General features: G+C 44.0%; 1 protein-coding gene across 15 annotated transcripts in view; it reads right to left on the minus strand.

Annotated features, from left to right (window-relative positions):
* ZNF841 (zinc finger protein 841) overlaps window positions 1–11981 on the minus strand; it is a 31758-nt gene extending 19777 nt beyond the window's left edge. For 2 of the 15 annotated variants that reach the window (XM_063802165.1, XM_016934292.4), the window contains exon 1: window positions 11572–11780. Coding sequence is in view for 13 of the 15 variants with exons in the window: in XM_054672706.2 (XP_054528681.1) it covers window positions 846–937; window positions 6525–6655; window positions 9845–10047 (426 nt within the window). In the remaining 2 variants the exon portion in view is untranslated. Of the gene's footprint in view, window positions 1–845; window positions 938–6524; window positions 6656–9844 lie in introns of all 15 variants that reach the window. The other 13 variants (XM_016934287.4, XM_016934291.4, XM_054672706.2 and 10 more) reach the window with 13 other exon arrangements.
* Window positions 11982–18412: the final 6431 nt, after the last annotated feature.

The raw sequence follows: 18412 nt of genomic DNA on the forward strand, positions 1-18412 counted from the left end.
TCTCTGCTTGGACTTTTACCACAAAACAAATATATATATATCATGTGATGTTTAAAATAAATGTAATATTTAATAATAATTGGTGGAATGACAGAATTTGGCTCCATCTTCTCTGACATCAAAAAAGTTTGGCTCTTACATCTGAGCAAAATTATAACCGTTTTACAAAAAACAACTGCCGGTAAGAGTCCCAGCAGGAACACCGCATTCTCTGTGGGATGGATATGCTGAGAATGGCTAAATTAATCTGACATTCGGGTTGATTTCATATTTTAAAATCAATGATGGAATAAAACAACCTCTATCACTGATGTCTGTACCTAGTTTTCCATTCCATTCCCGGTCATTAAGATTGTGGAGTTAGAAAGAGTGACTGATTCATTATAGCTTCAAATGTGGTATAAAATCAGGCAGAAAAGATCTCCCCTTAAAGGCATCTTTTCAAGAATTTATGAGGTATTTTTGCATATCAACATGTGACTTCCACATACAGCTTCTCTACTCCTGGTCTACTGAGAGCTGACAGTGCATTCAGATGCTGCCCCTAAACAATCTCTGCTGCCCAAAAGCTGACACCACAGGACTCACACCCTGTCTCCATCCATGTCTGGGTGGGAGCCCTTCCCAGGACCATGCCCAGTGGAGCCTCTTCCCAAGCTCATGTCACTGAATCACTGTGAGATCTGGAATCTAAGTGCAGATGAGAGGGACTGAAGGAAGGCATGGGTGAGTGCGAGCAAATGCGTCAGGCAGGATACTTCAGACTCAGAGAAGATTTGCAGCTCCAATGCCCTGCATTTCAAAAAGGGAGGAGACAGAACAATCCACCAAGATTATCACTTTACCTGAGGAAGAGCCATCCCTGGCTCCTTTTCTTTCTTCTTTCTCTCCTGGGCCTCTCTCTCAGTCAATATAATTAATTCTTTAAAAGTCAAATCTGAAAGTCGAAAATATGTTGTTTAATCCTTGGAAACAACACATTCCTTTCTGTGCCACAACCATGCCCACAGGCAAGGCCTCAGCATGTGGAGAGACAGCCCAGTGCACCAGGGGGATGCAAGCATAATAAACTCCTACACAAAGACCAAGTAAGTTTTTCACCCTTTTCTTCAGAACTTGTTCCCCTCCCAGAGAAGCCCCCACACACCCTGCAACAGTGGGGAGCTGGGCTGGACTATGCTTCCCTTCAGGACACAGACCCATCCCTGATCAAACCCCATACAGAGCACAGCCCCCTCACCTCCCTGTGGATCACAGGCTGAGCTCAGCTCTCAGAAACAGAAGACACAAAGGCTGGATGCTCAATGCTGGATACAAATTAGAATCAATTTGGGTACCTTAAACAATATGGAGGTTGAGTCCATCCTACCTACTGGAAGTGGAATCTATGGTAAAAGGGCACAAAACGTGTATTTGCAAACTGCCTCAGCACGCTAATGTGAAGCCAGGGTTGAGCACATCTTAAAGGGGGCAAGACTAGCACAGCCCCATCCTCCCAGCTCTGCTCTCCCCTTGGGGCTTCATTGTTACCAGTTTGTAGACAGTAGAACACAATGGACCAGAAACACAGAGACACATAATATGCACCAGGGGTGGGGTGAGGGTGTGGCTGGAGTGTTAAATGGTGAGAGGAGGGTGAGGCACAGAAGTCCCAATGGAGAAGGTGATATCAGAACAAAGACCTCAAGAAGGAAGGATGTTTGCACCTGCAGCTGAGGGGCCAGACAGCCCAGGTAGAGGCCCTGAGGCAGGAGCAACCTCAGCCCAGGGAACAGGAAAGAGGCCTGTGTGGCTGGAGCAGAGGGAGCAGGAAGGACACAGGGAGGAGATGAGGTCAGAGAGGTTCTGGGGAGCAGATTAGGTAGAGACGAGGTATTCAAACATTTTTCTCCCACAGCTCACAGTAATTTCAGAAACTATGCATTTCCTCACCCTTTTTAAGTAAACATAACTTTTCTTTATCACATGAATTAAAGCACTTATTTTTAATGTCATGTTTTCTCTGTTTCAAATATATGCTGACATGTAAAGCTAAAGCCAGGAAGTACAGGGTCACCATCATCTGAGATGTGCAGGAGCGCAGGGGAATGTACTTGGTGAGTTCAGGCAATCACTTTTGGTGGAGATACCTGTTAGATGGCTGAGCAGAGAGAGGAGAGGACAAAAGGACACAGAATTCTAGAGTTCAGGGGACAGGTCTGCAGGGGACATGGAGACGTGTAGGTGGGTAGGTGGGTGATATGGATCAGCTCTGTGTCCCTGGCCCAAATCTCACACTAAATTGTAATCCCCACTGTTACTGGTGGGGCCTGGTGGGAGGTGGATGGATCATGGGGGTGGATTTGTGTTGAATGGTTTCGCACCACCCCTTGGTGCTGTTCTTATCATAGTGAGTTCTCACATCTGGTTGTTTAAAAGCATGTAGCGCCTCCCCCCTCACTCTCTCTTGCTCCTGCTCCCGCCATGTGAGACGCCTGTTCCTCCTTCACCTGCCATGACTGGAATCTTCTTGCAGCCTCCCCAGAAGCAGATGTCGCTATGCTTCCTGTGCAGCCTGCAGAACTGTGAGCCAATTAAACCAGTTTTCTTCATAAATTACCCAGTCTCCAGTATTTCATTATAGCAATTCAAGAATGGACTAATACAGTGGGGTTTAAATTCATAAGATGAGATGATGAGGAAAGACAGTGGGTGTGGACAGAAACAAGAAGAGGTTCAAGGACTAAGCCATGAGTCATTCCCACATTGGGAAACATTCAGAGTCAGGACACAGCAGCAGAGGAAAGTGTGAAATGGTCAGGGAGGTGACAAGAAAATCAAATAGCTCCTGACAGGCAAAGAAAGAGTAAAGCAGGAAATGAAATACATTGGATTTAGAAATGGGGAGGTCACTGGTGACTCTGAAAAATAAAGTTATCAGTGGAATGGTGGATATGAAAGTTTCATCCAATGCATTCAAGACACAATCGGAGGCAACAAGTGAAGACAGAGACTCTGAACAAGATTGTATTGTATTATGCTCTTAAATGAAGCACAGAAGAGGGGTACTCACTACAGGCAGAAACACAGTTAATGGTATGTTTTGTTTTAATTAGGGCACAGTGGAAGGAAACTAGAGGCTTTAGGGTCTGTGTGTGTGCATGCATTTAATGGGCAATACACCACCATCAGTAAACACTGTTTAAAGTAATTCTGTAGAAGTAAAAATGAATGACACAGTTAAACAAATTTTATGGAAGCCCAAAGTATTTTTGTTGTTTTCTTTTTAACTTATATTTTAAGTTCAGGGGTACGTGTGCAGGACGTGCAGGCTGGTTACATAGGTAAATGGGTCATGGGGATGTGTTGTACACATTATTTCATCATCCGGGTATTAAGCCTAGTATTCATAAGTTATTTTTCCTGATCATCTCCCTCCTCCCACCTTCCACTCTCAGGTAGATCCCAGTGTGTGTTGTTTCCCTCTATGTGTCCATGTGTTCTCATCATTTACCTCCCACTTATAAGTGAGAACATGCAGTATTTGGTTTTCTGTTCCCGTGTTAGTTTGCTAAGGATAATGGCCTCCAGCTCCATCCATGTCCTGGGAAAGGACATGATCTCGTTGTTTTTTATGGGAAGGCTGTTGTTTTGGACTAGCCTCCCGAACTACCAGACCAAGCCAGAATGAAGTCTCTTGTGCTGAGTGCCACATTATCAAACTGAACCTTGAAATGGGCCAGGTTTAGGGGAAAAAAAACTCCAAAAAATAAACAGAGAGGCCGGGCGCGGTGGCTCACACTTGTAATCCCGGCACTTTGGGAGGCCGAGGTGGGCGAATCACCTGAGGTCAGGAGATTGAGACCAGCCTGGCCAACGTGGTGAAACCCCGTCTCTACTAAAAATACAAAAATTAGCTGGGCATGGTGGTCCATGCCTGTAATGACCCCACCCCCGAATACTGGCACCACTATCTACTAAAACAGATGTCTTCAATGATGCACACATGCCCCAATGAGACCCCAACATCTTCCAAGGAAACTCTCCATATTGACATTTAGATATTCCAAAATGCATCTATAATCATCTTAACGTGCAGCCCAAAATACTCCAAAAAAAAAAACAAAGGTAGCCCCCTAAATGATCTCTGTGATTTTCCAGATAATACTTCGGTAAGTTGCATGATTCCTGCACTCCCAAAAGACCCGGCAGAAGTCACCATGAAAAGTGCTTATGGCAGTACAGCTCTGGGTTCCAAGCTCTCAAGACCAACGAACCAACTCTCCAGCTGCCCAACCTCCCTGTGGACTCAACTTAGGCCTTGCTTCTCACTTCAGTTGACGATAGAACAATATGAGTTTGGATTGTATGGGTCCATTTATAAAAGAATTTACTTCAATAAACATCTGAAAAATATTTTGAAGACTTGCAACAATTTGAAAAAACTCACAGATGAAACATGTACCCTAATTAAGAAAAAGGTATGCCAGAAATGCATAAAATATATGTAAATATTAGTCTATTTTATCACTTAGTACCATAAAACACACACAAATCTATTCTAAGTTAAAATGTACCAAATTTATATAAACACCTCTAGACTGTATATGGTTCCATCTACAGTCAAAATAAATGTAAAAAAATGTAAAGACGCAGTATTCAATCATAACTGCATTAATGAACTGTAGTACATACTGAACTTCTATAATAATTTCATAGCCACCTCCCATTGCTGTTGTGGTGAGCTCAAGTACCTGCTTAATGTGCCCCGTGATGTTAATCATCTCCATGTGAACTGTTAATCTCTCTAGTAAATTGCAGACCGCAGTAAAAATTGATCTCTGTGGTTCTGGCACATTTTTCATTGTTTGGTGCAATACGATAAACTCTGAATAACAACACAGGACCCATCTGAAGTGCCACTAGTGATGCTGGAAGTGCTCCCAAGAAGCAGAGAAAAGTCATGACATTACAAGAACATGTTGAATTGCTTAATAAGTACCATAGATTGAGGTGTGCAATTCAGTTGCCCGCCATTTCAAGATAAATTAATCTGGTGTAAGGACCACTGTTAAAAGAGAAAATTCATGAAGCTGTCACTGCAGCTACACCAGTAGGCACGAAAACAATGTACTTTTTGCTAAATACCTTTTTTTATCTCATATTGAAAATGCAGCTTTATACAGGTGCAAAATCACTATAATGAAGGCATACCTGTAGACTCTAAAATGATTTGAGAAAAAGGGAAGTTATTTTATGACAACTTTAGGAAGGTAAAGGATCTAAAGCTGGAGAGTTTGATGCCAGCAAAATATGGACTGATAATTTAAGAAGTTTGGCTTAAAAAACGTCAAGATAACAGAAGCAGCCACTCCAACCAAGAGGCAGTAGATGGGGTCCCAAATGCTATGAAGAAAATCATTAATGAGCCAGGCATGATTGCTCACCCCTGTAATCCCAGCACTGTGGAAGGCCAAGGTGGGCAGGTCACTAGAGCCCAGGAGTTCCAGACCAGACTGGGCAACATGGCAAAACCCCGAGTCTACTAAAAAATACAAAAAAAAACAGCCGGGCATGGTGACACACGCTTGTAGTTTCAGCTACTCGGGAGGCTGAGGTGAGAGGATGCCTTCAGCCCGGGAGGCGGACATTACGGTGAGCCGAGGTCATGTCACTGCACTCCAGCCTGAGCAACCGAGCAAAAAATAAAGAAACTGTGGCATTCCAAAATGATCCATGCACCCTCACAACCACTCATAATCCCACTTCCAAGTGCTTCTGCCAGACCTAAGAAATTCCTTTCCGAGAGTTCCACATACCCCTTGCTCTTATAACCACACTTGGGACAGGTGCACACACCATACCATGGCTCATCTGAAGGCCCACCCTTGCTTTCTGGAGCCTTCTATGGACTCCCCTCCATTTTCCCCCATTTTTCTACCTCTCCTCCATGCATGCATGAACAAACTAGGCTAAAAGGTACAGGATCTCTGGGCACATGCAACACAGCAGGAATGTACACAAACTGCAAACTGAAGGACCCTGGGCCTTCAGTATGAAGACCACAAAGTTGGGCCTGCTGAGAAAATTGCCAGCAAGTGCTGACAATATTAAATCTAGTTTAAAGGCAGCTGGGCATTGGCTAGATTAAGTTCGGTGAGGATGTCTCAGAAGAGGGGCCCTAAATCTTTCTATACGCTAAAGACAAAATATCTGAAAAAAGAAATAAAGAAAACAGTCCCATTTGTAATAGCATCAAAAGGAATAAAATACTTAGGAATAGATTTAACCAGTGAAGTAAAAGATCTGTACACTGAAAACTCTTAAAACACTGATAAATGATATTGAAGAGGCCAGGAAAGTGGCTCATGCCTGTAATCCCAGTGCTTTGGGAGGCTGAGGTGGGAGGATTGCTTGAGGTCAGGAGTTTGAGACCAGCCTGGGCAACATAGTGAGACTCTTTCTCTACAAAGAAAAGAAATTAGCCAGGTATGGTGGTGCAAACCTGTAGTCTTAGCCCTTCAGCCAGGTATGGTGGTACATACCTGCAGTCTTAGCTACCTGGGAGCCTGAGGCAGGAGGGTTGCCTGAGCCCAGGAGTTCAAACCTGCAGTGAGGTATGATCGCCTCACTGCATGCCAGCACTCCAGCTTGAATAACAATGTGAGGCTGGTCTCTGAAAGAAAGAAAGAAAGAAAGAAAGAAAGAAAGAAAGAAAGAAAGAAAGAGAAAGAAAGAAAGGACTGTAGAGAGCAAAAAGCCAGAGGGTCATGACCAACTCAGCGTTCCACTGAAGGCTGTATGATTAAACAGCAAACTGTTTATCATGAATGCAGGATGTGGGCAAACTCACATCTGCCCTGCCACCAGAAGGCATGCTGAGTGCAATTACTCCCTGGCGCCATGCTCCTTGAGGTTATCTACTGGAACATCTGGAGGCTACTGTTCAGAGAATGCAGTCGTGCAAGCCTGCACCAAGTCAAGCAGCTGACTGACAACCACCCACTTCTCTTCATACTCAATAAATATGAAGGGCTCTAAAAGCTCAGGACTCTTGTTCACTAGAAGCAAGGAGCCCCTGACCCGTTCTTCCAAATATACTCTTTTGTCTTTGTCTTTATTCCTGTGTTTGTTCCCCTTTGTTCAGTCCAACGGGGATTGGGGCTGCAACAAAGGATAAAAAAAAACTGAAGAACACACAAAGAAATGGAAAGCTATCCCATGTTCATGGAGTGTAAGAATATTTTAAAATTATTAAAATGTCCATACTACCAAAAGTCATCTGCAAATTCAGCACAATGCCTATCAACACTCCAATGCTATTTTTCACAGATAAAAACAAAACAAAAAAACCCCTAAAACTTTTATACAACCACAAAAAACTCCAAAGAGCCAAAGCAGTGTTGAAAAAGAACATGCTAGGGTGTCATACTTTCTGATTTCAAACTATATTATAAAGGTACAGCAATCCTAACAGTATAATACTGGCATAAAAACACACAGAGAACAATCAAACACAAGACAGCCCAGAAATAAACATGCACATATACAACTAGCCTTTGACAAGGGCACCAAGAATACACAATGAGGAAAGGACAGTCTCATCAATAAATCCTGTCGGGAAAACTGTATATTCACATTCAAAAGAATATGAAACTGGACCCTTATCTCACACTATATGCAAAGATAAACTCAAAATGGATTAAAGATTTAAATATATGATCTAAAACTGTAAAACCCCAGAAAATAGAAAAAAAGCTCCTTGACATTGATCTTGGCAATGATTTTTTTGGATATGACACCAAAAGCCCAGGCAACAAATGGTGGGACTACATCAAACTAAAAAGTGGGACTATGTCCAACTAAAAAGTTTGGCCAGGTGCAGTGGCTCATGCCTGTAATCCCAGCACTTTGGGAGGCCAAGACAGGCAGAGCACTTGAGGTCAGGAGTTCGAGACCAGCCTGGCCAAAATGGTGAGACCCTGTCTCTACTAAAAAATTAGCTGGGAGTGGTGGTGCAACCTGTAATACCAGCTACTAGGGGGGCTGAGGCAGGAGAATCATATGAACTCGGAAGGCACACATTGCAGTGAACTGAGATTGCGCCACCACACTCTAGCCTGGGCAACAGAGTGAGACTCCATGTTGGGGGTGGGGTGGGGGAGGGGCAAAGCTCCTGCACACCAAAGCAAACAATGAACTAAATGAAAAAGCAATTTGTAAGATGGAAGTATGTATCTGTAAACCATATATTTAATAAGTGGTTAATATCCAAAATATATAAAAACTCCTACAATTCTACAGCAAAATACCCCAAATAATCTCAATAAAAATGGGCAAAGGACCTGAACATTTTCCAAATAAGACATACAAATGACCAACAGGTATATAATAAGGTGCTCAAGATCACTAATCATCAGAGGAATGCTAATCAAAACCACCATAAGCTATCACCTCATACCTCTTATGAAGGCTATTTTAAATAGGCAAGAGATAACAGGTGTTAGCAATGATATGGAGAAAAATGAGCCCTTGTACACTGCTGCTGGGAGTGCACATCAGTACACCCATTATGAAAAACACTGTGGACATTCTTCAAAATATTAAAAATAGAACAACAATGCAATCCAGCAAACCCATTTCTGGGTATAAATCCAAAGGAAATAAATGAAACCAGTATCTTGAGAGACATCTAGGCCAGGCATAGTAGTTCATGGCTGTAATCCCAGCACTGTGAGAAGCTGAGGCGACAAGATCACTTGACACCAGTAGTTAGAGACCATGCTGGACAACATAGCAGAGACCATGTATCTGCTGAAAAAACAGAGACAAAAACAAAAAAATGGCTGGGTGTGGCGGCTCACGCCTGTAATCCTAACACTTTGGGAGGCCAAGGCGGGCAGATCACGAGGTCAGGAGTTCGAGACCAGCCTGGCCAACATGGTGAAAACCCGTCTCTACTAAAAACACAAAAAGCTGGGCGTGGTGGCGGGTGCCTGTAATATCAGCTACTCGGGAGGCTGAGGCAGGAGAATCATTTGAACCTAGGAAGTGGAGGTTGTAGTGAGCTGAGATTGCACCATTGCACTCCAGCCTGGACAATAGGGTGAGGCTCTATCTCAAAAAAAAAAAAAAAAAAAACCTTACAAAATATCTATCCCCCATGATCACTACAGTATTATTCATAACAGCCAAGATATGGAAACAACCCAAGTGCCCATCCATGAATAAATAAATATGTGTGTATATAGACAGATATACAGAGTGTTTGTGTGTACATATATATAATGGAATATTATCCAACCATAAAAAGAAGAAAATCCTGCTATTTGCAACAATATGGATGAACCTGGAAGACATTACGCTAGGTGAAATAAGACAAACACTAAAAGCCAATTACTGTATGACCTCACAAGTAGAATCTAAAAAAGTCCAATTGATAGTAACAGGGTAGAACAGTTGTTGCCACAGGCTGCTGGGGGGGTGAAAATGGAAAATGTTGGTTAAAGGGTACAAATTTTCTGTTATAAAATGAAGAAGTTCTGAGGAAGCTAATGTACACCATGGTGACTATACTATATTGGACACTTTAACAGTTTGGAAAGTTTTTGAAAAATCTAATAAATTATGGGGTGAAAGTTTAAAAAATGATGGCACTTAATATTCAGAAATGAATGAGATCAGCTGATTATTGGATGCCACCAAATCTTATTTCTGGAGTTGGCAACTATAGGAAAGAAGCAATTGAATAAAATGTATCTCAAGCTTCCAAAATAACAATGAATTAACTGTAAAGCAACTACAAAGAAAAAAGTAAATTCATTACCAAAAAAACAAGACTTTCAATGCTTCTGCGAAGACATACCTTGTAGGCCTAGTGTGGTGGCTCACATCTGTAATTCCAGTGCGTTGAGAGGCTGAGGTGGAAAGACTGCTTGAGGCCAGGAAGTAGAAGCTGCAGTGAGCCGAGATCATGCCACTGCTCTCCAGCCTAGGCGGCAGAGAGAGACCATGTCCCCCCCCAAAACAAACAAAACAGAACAAAGCCACAAAAAACACCAAAGACATATCTTGTAGTGACAGTCAGTCATTTCTTGCCCCATTTCTCCCCTCCTTTATCCTCTACTCCATCATTGGGAAGAAGAGAGTTACCACAAATAACTGGATCAAGTCACTGCCCTCTGGCTAAATAGGAATTCCAAATATCTTTTGATACAAATACATACAAAATGCACAAGGCTTATGGAAAAAACTTTGGTGATTTTCATCCTCATGAGTACAACTTAAACATATTTCAAATCGGAGTATAAAGCCACAAATCAATATATAATAACCACCATCCATATCCAATCAACTGTCACGCATCTGGATGGGGTCCTCTCCCGCTTTCTTCACGGCTATGTGTTTCCCTCTCTCATTCTGCGCGTCTTTTTTTTCTCCTTTTCTGTTTTGCACCCCTTTCTTTATTCCCTCTTTATGTCTGTTCTGCCCAATGCTCTGCAACTTACTTCACCTCTCGTAGCTCTTTCTCCCCAATCTTTCCGATTGTCCCCAATCTCCACGTATTTCTGCCTCTTTTCCCCCATCTAAGCTCCCTCTCTGCTCTCCTTGTTAAATTCCCTCTTCCCTGTTACACCTCCTTTGTTCCCACTCTCTAGCACCCCCAATTTCCTAGGCTTCCTCCCTGCTGTGGTTCTCCCTCTACTCTGCTTGTCACCCACTGCCCTCTCTCCCTCTTTCAGTCCCAGCACCACGTGGCTCTGTCAGCCGCGGCTCCAACTCTTTCACCTTCTCCCCACTGTCTGTCTGCAGTGCCTCCTCCTTTGCCGCCCCATTCTATTTTGCTGCCCTTCATCTCTCTGAAGGTCCCCTTTTTTTCTAAATTTCTCTGTGTGCTTTTCTCCCCCTGCTACTTTTTCCATCCGTTCTCTTTCACTCTTGCTCTCTTTGCAAGTCCCTAAAGTATCATCCATTTTGCCGTGTATTTATGGGTCTCCCTCATTCTCTTCTCCTCAGTTTTTCCTTTTGCTCCGTCGTTCCCCGTCTTTTCCTCTCCTGATCCCTCTCACCCGCACATTCGGGAGGAAAGGGGGAGGAATAGGATGCCCACCTCCCGGAAGAGCACATTTTCCAGTGGAGTAAAATTTGGGAAGGAAGAACACTGGGTGTCACAAGACAGACTCAGGCAACCTGTCCCAACGGGGAGTCAAGAAAAGCAGTGGCTGTGAAGGGGAAGCCTGGGGAGCGGAAGGACCCGGCGTGAGGACGACACAAGGTGGCGCGGAGAACGATGTCTCACGACAGGGAGGGTCTGCAGAATCCCAGGACGTGGGAGGAGAAGCGGCTCCTTCAGGAGCCGGACAGTGGGCGCTCCCCTCCAGGGGCAGACGAGGGAGGAGCTCGGGGATCGCGAAGGGCGCTAATCCACATCCCGAATGAGGACTCGACTTGGCGCGGGGCCCAAGCAGAGGGTTTTAAGCAGGAACACGACCTGAATGGGGTTGTCTACATGGTCCTAAGGAAGAAAGGCAGAGAGCAAGGAACAGCCTCAGAGAGATTTTAAACCGAAAGGGAAGCAATTCTCCTACTTACTTGGGACGAAGGGGCTGTTGCGGGTATTTTAAGGTCCGTAGCGATCCCCAGGTCACGGGTATGGAGAACCGAGGACTGCGAAGTGCACGTTTAATCAAGGTAGACGAAGAGAAGCAAACGTTTAATCCAGGTAGACTGAAACACACGCATAGCGACGTGGCCTTTCCCCAGCGCGATCTGCTTCCGGGTGTGCAGGAAACTGGGAGCGGAAAGAAAAACTGGGCGGCCTGGGGGCGGGGCCTAGGCGGGGCGCGACTAGGAAAGGGCTGGGCGGAAAGAGTGGCCTGACTTGGGAGTGGCCCGAAAGGGTGGTGGGAGGCCCAGGGCGGTAGGGGGCGTGACTAGGTGGGGCTTGGCTGGACCGAAAACTGGGATGAAGCGGGGCCTCCAGGGGTGGGCGGGGCCGAGGCGGGGCCTGATCTCCACTCCGCCTCTCACCCAGCAGGATTTTGTTTTCCAGATTTGGGAGTACTTGTGACTATTTCTTGTCCTGTGAAGCAGCGTTGCTCCTTGCCCATTTTAAATTAATGTTTCAGAATTTAAGGTTGAATCTTAAAGTTGTGGTCCACTTATACTGGAAACTAAGATGATTTATTCTTAACAAGTTGAACTGATTTAAGTCAAAACCGATTTTTCCGAGCCTGGTGGACTCCATCCAGTCTTACCAGAAAAGCTGAAGCTACTTAGTAGTCAGGGAACTGGGATCTCGGTGGGGATTGGATGTGGAGCAGTGACTGGATCCAGGAACCCAGAAGACATTATGCCAAGCGAAATGTGCTAGACACAGTGTAGAAAATGAAATAAGTAGAGGTTCCTCTTCAAAAGGACTTTCCTCCCAGTCTAATTGAGAATAGATAGTAACCTCTCTTAGAAGCAAAATTTACTCAAAGACCTGTGCTAATATTCTTAAATATCTGCTAGCCATAATAGAGAAATCAATATACTCTGTGTTCTTAGCTCCCACATTTTAGCCTAGATATTTGCCCTGGCATGCCTGAATTGTTCCAAGCAAGCATTAGGTCACAGCCTATTCCTCTTCCTTATTTGGAAGTGTTTTTGCCTCTCTCAGCCTTCCACAAGTTACTTCCTCTCTTCCTTTGCTCTCCTCTGCCTTTGCCTCTTTTGGGAAGTTCTAAGGTGCTAGCCAATCAGGTCAAGCACAGAATTGGGTCCAATTCCAGCCAATGGAAACCAAACACAGCAGTAGGGTGGACGCGTCAGGTTATTATTATTATTTTTATTATTTTTTATTTTTTTGAGATGGAGTCTCCTTCTTTCGCCCAGGCCTGAGTGCAGTGGCGCTATCTCGGCTCACTGCAAGCTCTGCCTCCTGGATTCACGCCATTCTCCTGCCTCAGCCTCCCGAGTAGCTGGGACTAGAGGCACCTGCCACTGCGCCCGGCTAATTTTTTGTATTTTTAGTAGAGACGGGGTTTCACCACGTTAGCCAGGATGGTCTCGATCTCCTGACCTCGTGATCCGCCCACCTCGGCCTCCCAAAGTGCTGGGATTACAGGCATGAGCCACCGCGCCCGGCCAGATGCGTCAGGTTATAAATGACCCTTCTCCTTTGTTCGTGTGTACTCTCGTGGCAAGACTGCTAGTGAGCAGCACCCTTTCTGCAGAAAGTAAACTAGCCTTGCTGAGAGATCCTTTGTCTCAGTGTTGATTTTTGCGACACTGAGCACCCATTCCCAACACACACAAAGAAACATACTTCATGCACTTACTTACATGTGCTAAGTACAAACATCAAATTCAGAGTAACAAAGTAGAAGGGTGGTTTCCAGGGCTGAGGGTCTTTCCTATGCCTGTCCCACCATTGTATTTTGGAAGCAGATGACTTCTCTGGCTTCACAGATTCACAGCTGGGCAGAAACTTTGCCTCAGGATGAACCACACCTTGTGTCTCACCCATATGTGATTCAGATAATATTTAGGTGATATTTGGGCCTTAGAGTTGATACTGAAATGGATTAAGGCTTTTCAGATGGGCCAGGCAAGGTAGCTTAGGCCTGTAACCCCAACAATTCAGGAGGCCAAGTCTGGCAGATTACTTGAGCTCAGGAGTTCAAGACCAGCCTGGACACATAGCAAGAACCCCGTCTCTACAGAAGATATAAAAATTAGCCATGTTTAGTGGCACACTCCTGTAGTCCCAGCTACTTGGGCGGCTGAAGTGTCAGGATCACTTAAGGCCAAGGGTTTGAGACCAGCCTGGGCAACATAGTCAGACCCCATCTCTACAAAAAATTAAATTAGCCAGGCATGGTGGCCTGCATGTGTGGTCCCAGCTATTGGGAGGCTGAGGCAGGAGGATCACTTGAGCCCAGGAGGTCAAGACTGTGACAAGTCATGATTATGCCACTGCACTCCAGCCTGGGTGACAGAGAGAGACCCCGTCTCAAAGAAATAAATAAAAGATTTTTGTTCTGATGGGAGTGAAGGGATCTTGCATGTAAGAAGGACATAAAGTTTAGGAGTCCAGAACACAGTGTGTTCTGAGCAGAAAAATTTCCACTCACCAAAAAAACCCTATCTTGAAGTCCTAATACCCAGTACCTCAGAATATAACTGTATTTGGATATATGGCATCTACAGGAGTGATTAAGTTAAAATAAGCTTGTTAAAGTGGGTTCTGATCCAATCTGGCTGATTTCTTTATAAGAAGAGGAGATTCAGCTGGGCAAAGTGGCTTGCCCCTGTAATCTCCACACTTTAGGAGGCCAAGGTGGGCAGTTCCAGCCCAGCCTGGGCAACATGGTGAGACCCTGTTTCTACTAAAAATACAAAAATTACCTGGCAATGGTGACCCACACCTGTACTCCCAGCTACTGAGGAGGCTGAGGTGGGAGATTTGCTTGAGCCTGGGAGGCAGAGGTTGCAGTGAGCCAAGATCACACCACTGCACTCCAGCCTGGAAGTCAGAGTGAGACTCTTGTCTCAATAAATAAACAAATACATAAATGAAAGATAACGCCAAGGAAGCAGGGAGCTAACTTGCCTTCTTCTGTTAGGTGTTTGATGAAAAATTGAAGCAGAAAGTTTATGAGCTATGTATGTTATCTGCGCAGAAGGGCTATATGGCCTAAGCCAGAAAGAAAAACAGACCTACAGCTTATCCGCTTCCTGTATTTTGTTTATATGTCCTGGACCAAGAAGAAAGGCAGTTTTTTAAAATTTTGTTTTGTTTTGTTTTTTTGAGGCAGAGTCTCCCTCTGTCACCCAGGCTGGAGTGCAGTGGCATGATCTCAGCTCACTGCAACCTTCGCCTCCTGGGTTCAAGCAATTCTCGAGCCTCAGGCTCCAGAGTAGCAGGGACTACAAGCACCCACGACCACGCCCAACTAATTTTTTTCTTTTTTTTGTATTTTCGTAGAGACAGGGTTTCACCATGCTGCCCAGGGTGGTCTGGAGCTCCTGAGCTCAGGCAATTTGACCGCCTTGGCATCCCAGAGTGCTAGGATTACAGGCGTGAGCCACCGCACCTGGCCTAGAAAGGCAGATTTATAGCTTATTTGCTTTATCTCTTTGCTTTCCCCTGGTCCTGCCAGGCTGACTCCCTTTCCCTAATTAGGTGTCCACAGACTATACCATAAAAGTGCATTTTTCTCACCCTCCTATAAAATCCCTGGACTCCTAGTTTTACTACAAATAAACCAGGATTCTATTTCCCAGTATGAAAAGTTTGTCAGAAAAAAACAGAGGTAGCATGGGACCTTCTTTCTTTTCTTCAAAACTAATTCACCTCCTCTTCTTCTCTTTCCTGTCTCTCTCTTCCTAGACTGGCCTGCGCAGTTCTAGATCCCCAGTGAATCCTTGGGTTGACATACAAGGGACGAAGAACCTATAGGAAAGGGAAATCTCTAGCTCTCAGAGGTGGCTTTTTGGATGTCTGGATGCATTCATAACCATCCTCGTGTTGCCAGAAAGGGGTCCTGATCCAGATCCTGAAACCGCCATTGCAAATTATAACTGAGAATTATTACAGTGAAAGGGATCCGACCTAACAAACTCCATCTTGCTTTTAACCTCCAAGCTGCCTTTGTTCACTCCTGGGTGTAGGCCAAACTAGCTTTGGGAGGAACTTAGTTTATCTTTTAAAATAAAGGCATTAATAGCCCTTTCCCAAAACAAATGCCCTTTCTGCTTGGGACTAGACTGCCTTTATAGGATTAACAAGTTAGTCACAAGATTAGAAACTATAGTTTAGGAGTCATGGAGCTAGAGGCTACAAGATTGTCACCTTTCCCAAATTGTTCCTGGGAATAACATCAGTATTTTAAAACCTAAGATCAGTGTTTGAGAAATTTTGCAGACCCTGCACTTGATGGATCACCTGACACCCAGATCAATAAACTGACTCATCTGGTCTTGTGACACCACCCAGGAACTGACTCAGTGCAAAAGGACAGTGTCAACTCTCTGATTTCATCTCTGAACAACCAGTCATCACTCTGGACTCACTGGCCCCTACCCATCAAATTATCCTTAAAAACCCTGATCCCCAAGATTTCAGGGAGACTCATTTGAGTAATAATAAAACTTCAGTCTCCTGTACAGCCAGCTCCACGTGAATTAAACTCTTTCTCTATTACAATTTCCCTGTCTTGATGAACTGGCTCTGTCTAGGCAGCAGGCAAGGAGAACCTATTAGGCAGTTAAACCCAGAAGAAGGGGTTCTTGGATCTTGTGCAAGAAAGAATTAGGGGTGAGTCCAGAGAGTAAAGTGACAGCAAGTTTTTTAAGAAAGTAAAGGAATAAGGCAGGGTGCAGTGGCTCACACCTGTAATCCCAGCACTTTGGGAGGCTGAGGTGTGAAAATTGCTTGAACCCAGGAGTTTGAGACAAGCCTGGGCAACATGGAAAAACCCCATCTCTACAAAAAAAAAAAAAAAAAAAAAAATTAGCCAAGGGTGGTGGCATGCACCTGTAGTCTCTGCTACTCGGGAGGCTGAGGTGGGAAGATTGCTCGAGCCTGGGAGGTGGAGGTTGCGGTGACCTGAGATCACGCCACTGCACTATTGCTTGGGCAACACAACCACTCTCTCTCTCAAAAAAAAAAAAACATATATAGATAGATAGATAGATAGATTCAGACAGTTTTTATTTCAACACTGAATGTTTACTCTTGAAACTCCTGACGTTTAAGTTGATAAAAACTCAATTTTCCCCATGCTAAAAACTTTATACATGTCCTTTCTTCATGCATACATAGAACCCTTCACACAATATAATTGTTGGAAGTGTTTCTGAAATACTGTTTAGACAAATTACCTATATTTTTACACCTGTACTATAAAATTAATATCTAACAGACAATAAATATTAAATTATTTAATAAAAGAATTATTTTTCAAAGGCTAATGATTTCACAGCTGTAGCAAAACTTTTTTCTTTTTTTTTTTGAGATGAGGTCTCACTCTGTTGCCCAGGCTGCAGTGCAGCGATGTAATCACACCCCACAGCAGCCTCCACCTCCCCAGGCTCAGGCGATACCCCAACCTCAGTTTTTGTATTTTTAGTAGAGATGGGGTTTCACCATGTTGCCCAAACTAGTCTAAAACTCCTAGGTTCAAGCGATCTCCCCACCCCCACATTCTAAAGTGCTGGCATTGCAGGCGTGAACCACTGTGCCTGGCCAAAATGTAATTTTAAAAATAATTTTTAAAATCATTATACAATTTCCTAGAAACGATTTAACCCAATTTAAAGATTTACATTTCTTTCCTTGTACTTCAGTGAAAAACTTATAGGATTCGTAAATCAAGGTGGTATTTTCAGATTTGTGTGGCAAAAAAATATACGGAGACCTGCCAGATGTAAAGGATGTATTCTATCAATATGTGGAGGGTCCCTTACATTTTAAGTTCAGTGAAAGAACTGGAATGATACAAGATAATGAACTAAAATTGTATAATGTAAAAGCAAGAGCTCTGTTGCTAATGTACAACTATATCAGTGGGATTTTTAAAAACCCAACATACTAATTTGGCAGGGTGCGGTGGCTCATACCTGTAATCCCAACACTTTGCGAGGCCAAGGTGGATGGATCACTTGAAGTCAGGATTTCGAGACCAGCCTGATCAACATGGTGAAACCCCATCTCTACTAAAAATACAAAAATTAGCCAGGCATGGTGGCAGGCGCCTGTAATCCCAGCTGCTTGGGAGAATTGCTTGAACCTGAGAGGCAGGGGTTGTAGTGAGTCAAGATCACACCACTGCACCCCAGCCTGGGCAACAGAGCGAGACCCGGTCTCAAAAAAAAGAAAACAAAAAACCACAACATGCTAATTATACCTTAAAATATATTACTCTTAGGCTGGGCAACATGGTGAAACCCCATCTCTACAAAAAAATACAAAAATTAGCTGGATTTGGTGGCATGCACCTGTAGTCCCAGCTACTTGGGAAGCTGAGGTAGGAGAATTACCTGAGCCCAGGAGGTGGAGGTTGCAGTGTGCTGAGACTGTGCCACTGCACTCCAACCTGGGTGACAAAGCAAGATCCTGTCTCAAAATATTATAACATGTGACAGTGCAGCTTCCAGCAGAAATAATCTGTTCCTCTTTTGCTCACACCAAATATTCACCCCCACTTCTAAAAAATATAAAAGAATAAGCCAAAATGTAACTTCAAGTCACAAGCAAGGATCTCATGACAGTCTCATGAGACTTCTTTTCATTGAGAGCCCAATAGAGTCCTCCTCACTCACAACACTTCATTGTGGAACAGAAAAATGAAACCTGAATAAACCCTCCCATCCAGAAAAGGAAAATAAAGAAGGTACCCCGTAGTTTCTGTTTCACAGCAAATGTGCAATGTTGCTGAGAAGATGA

The sequence above is a fragment of the Pan troglodytes genome, chromosome 20, assembly GCF_028858775.2.
Source record: "Pan troglodytes isolate AG18354 chromosome 20, NHGRI_mPanTro3-v2.0_pri, whole genome shotgun sequence".
Taxonomy (NCBI): Eukaryota; Metazoa; Chordata; class Mammalia; order Primates; family Hominidae; genus Pan; species Pan troglodytes.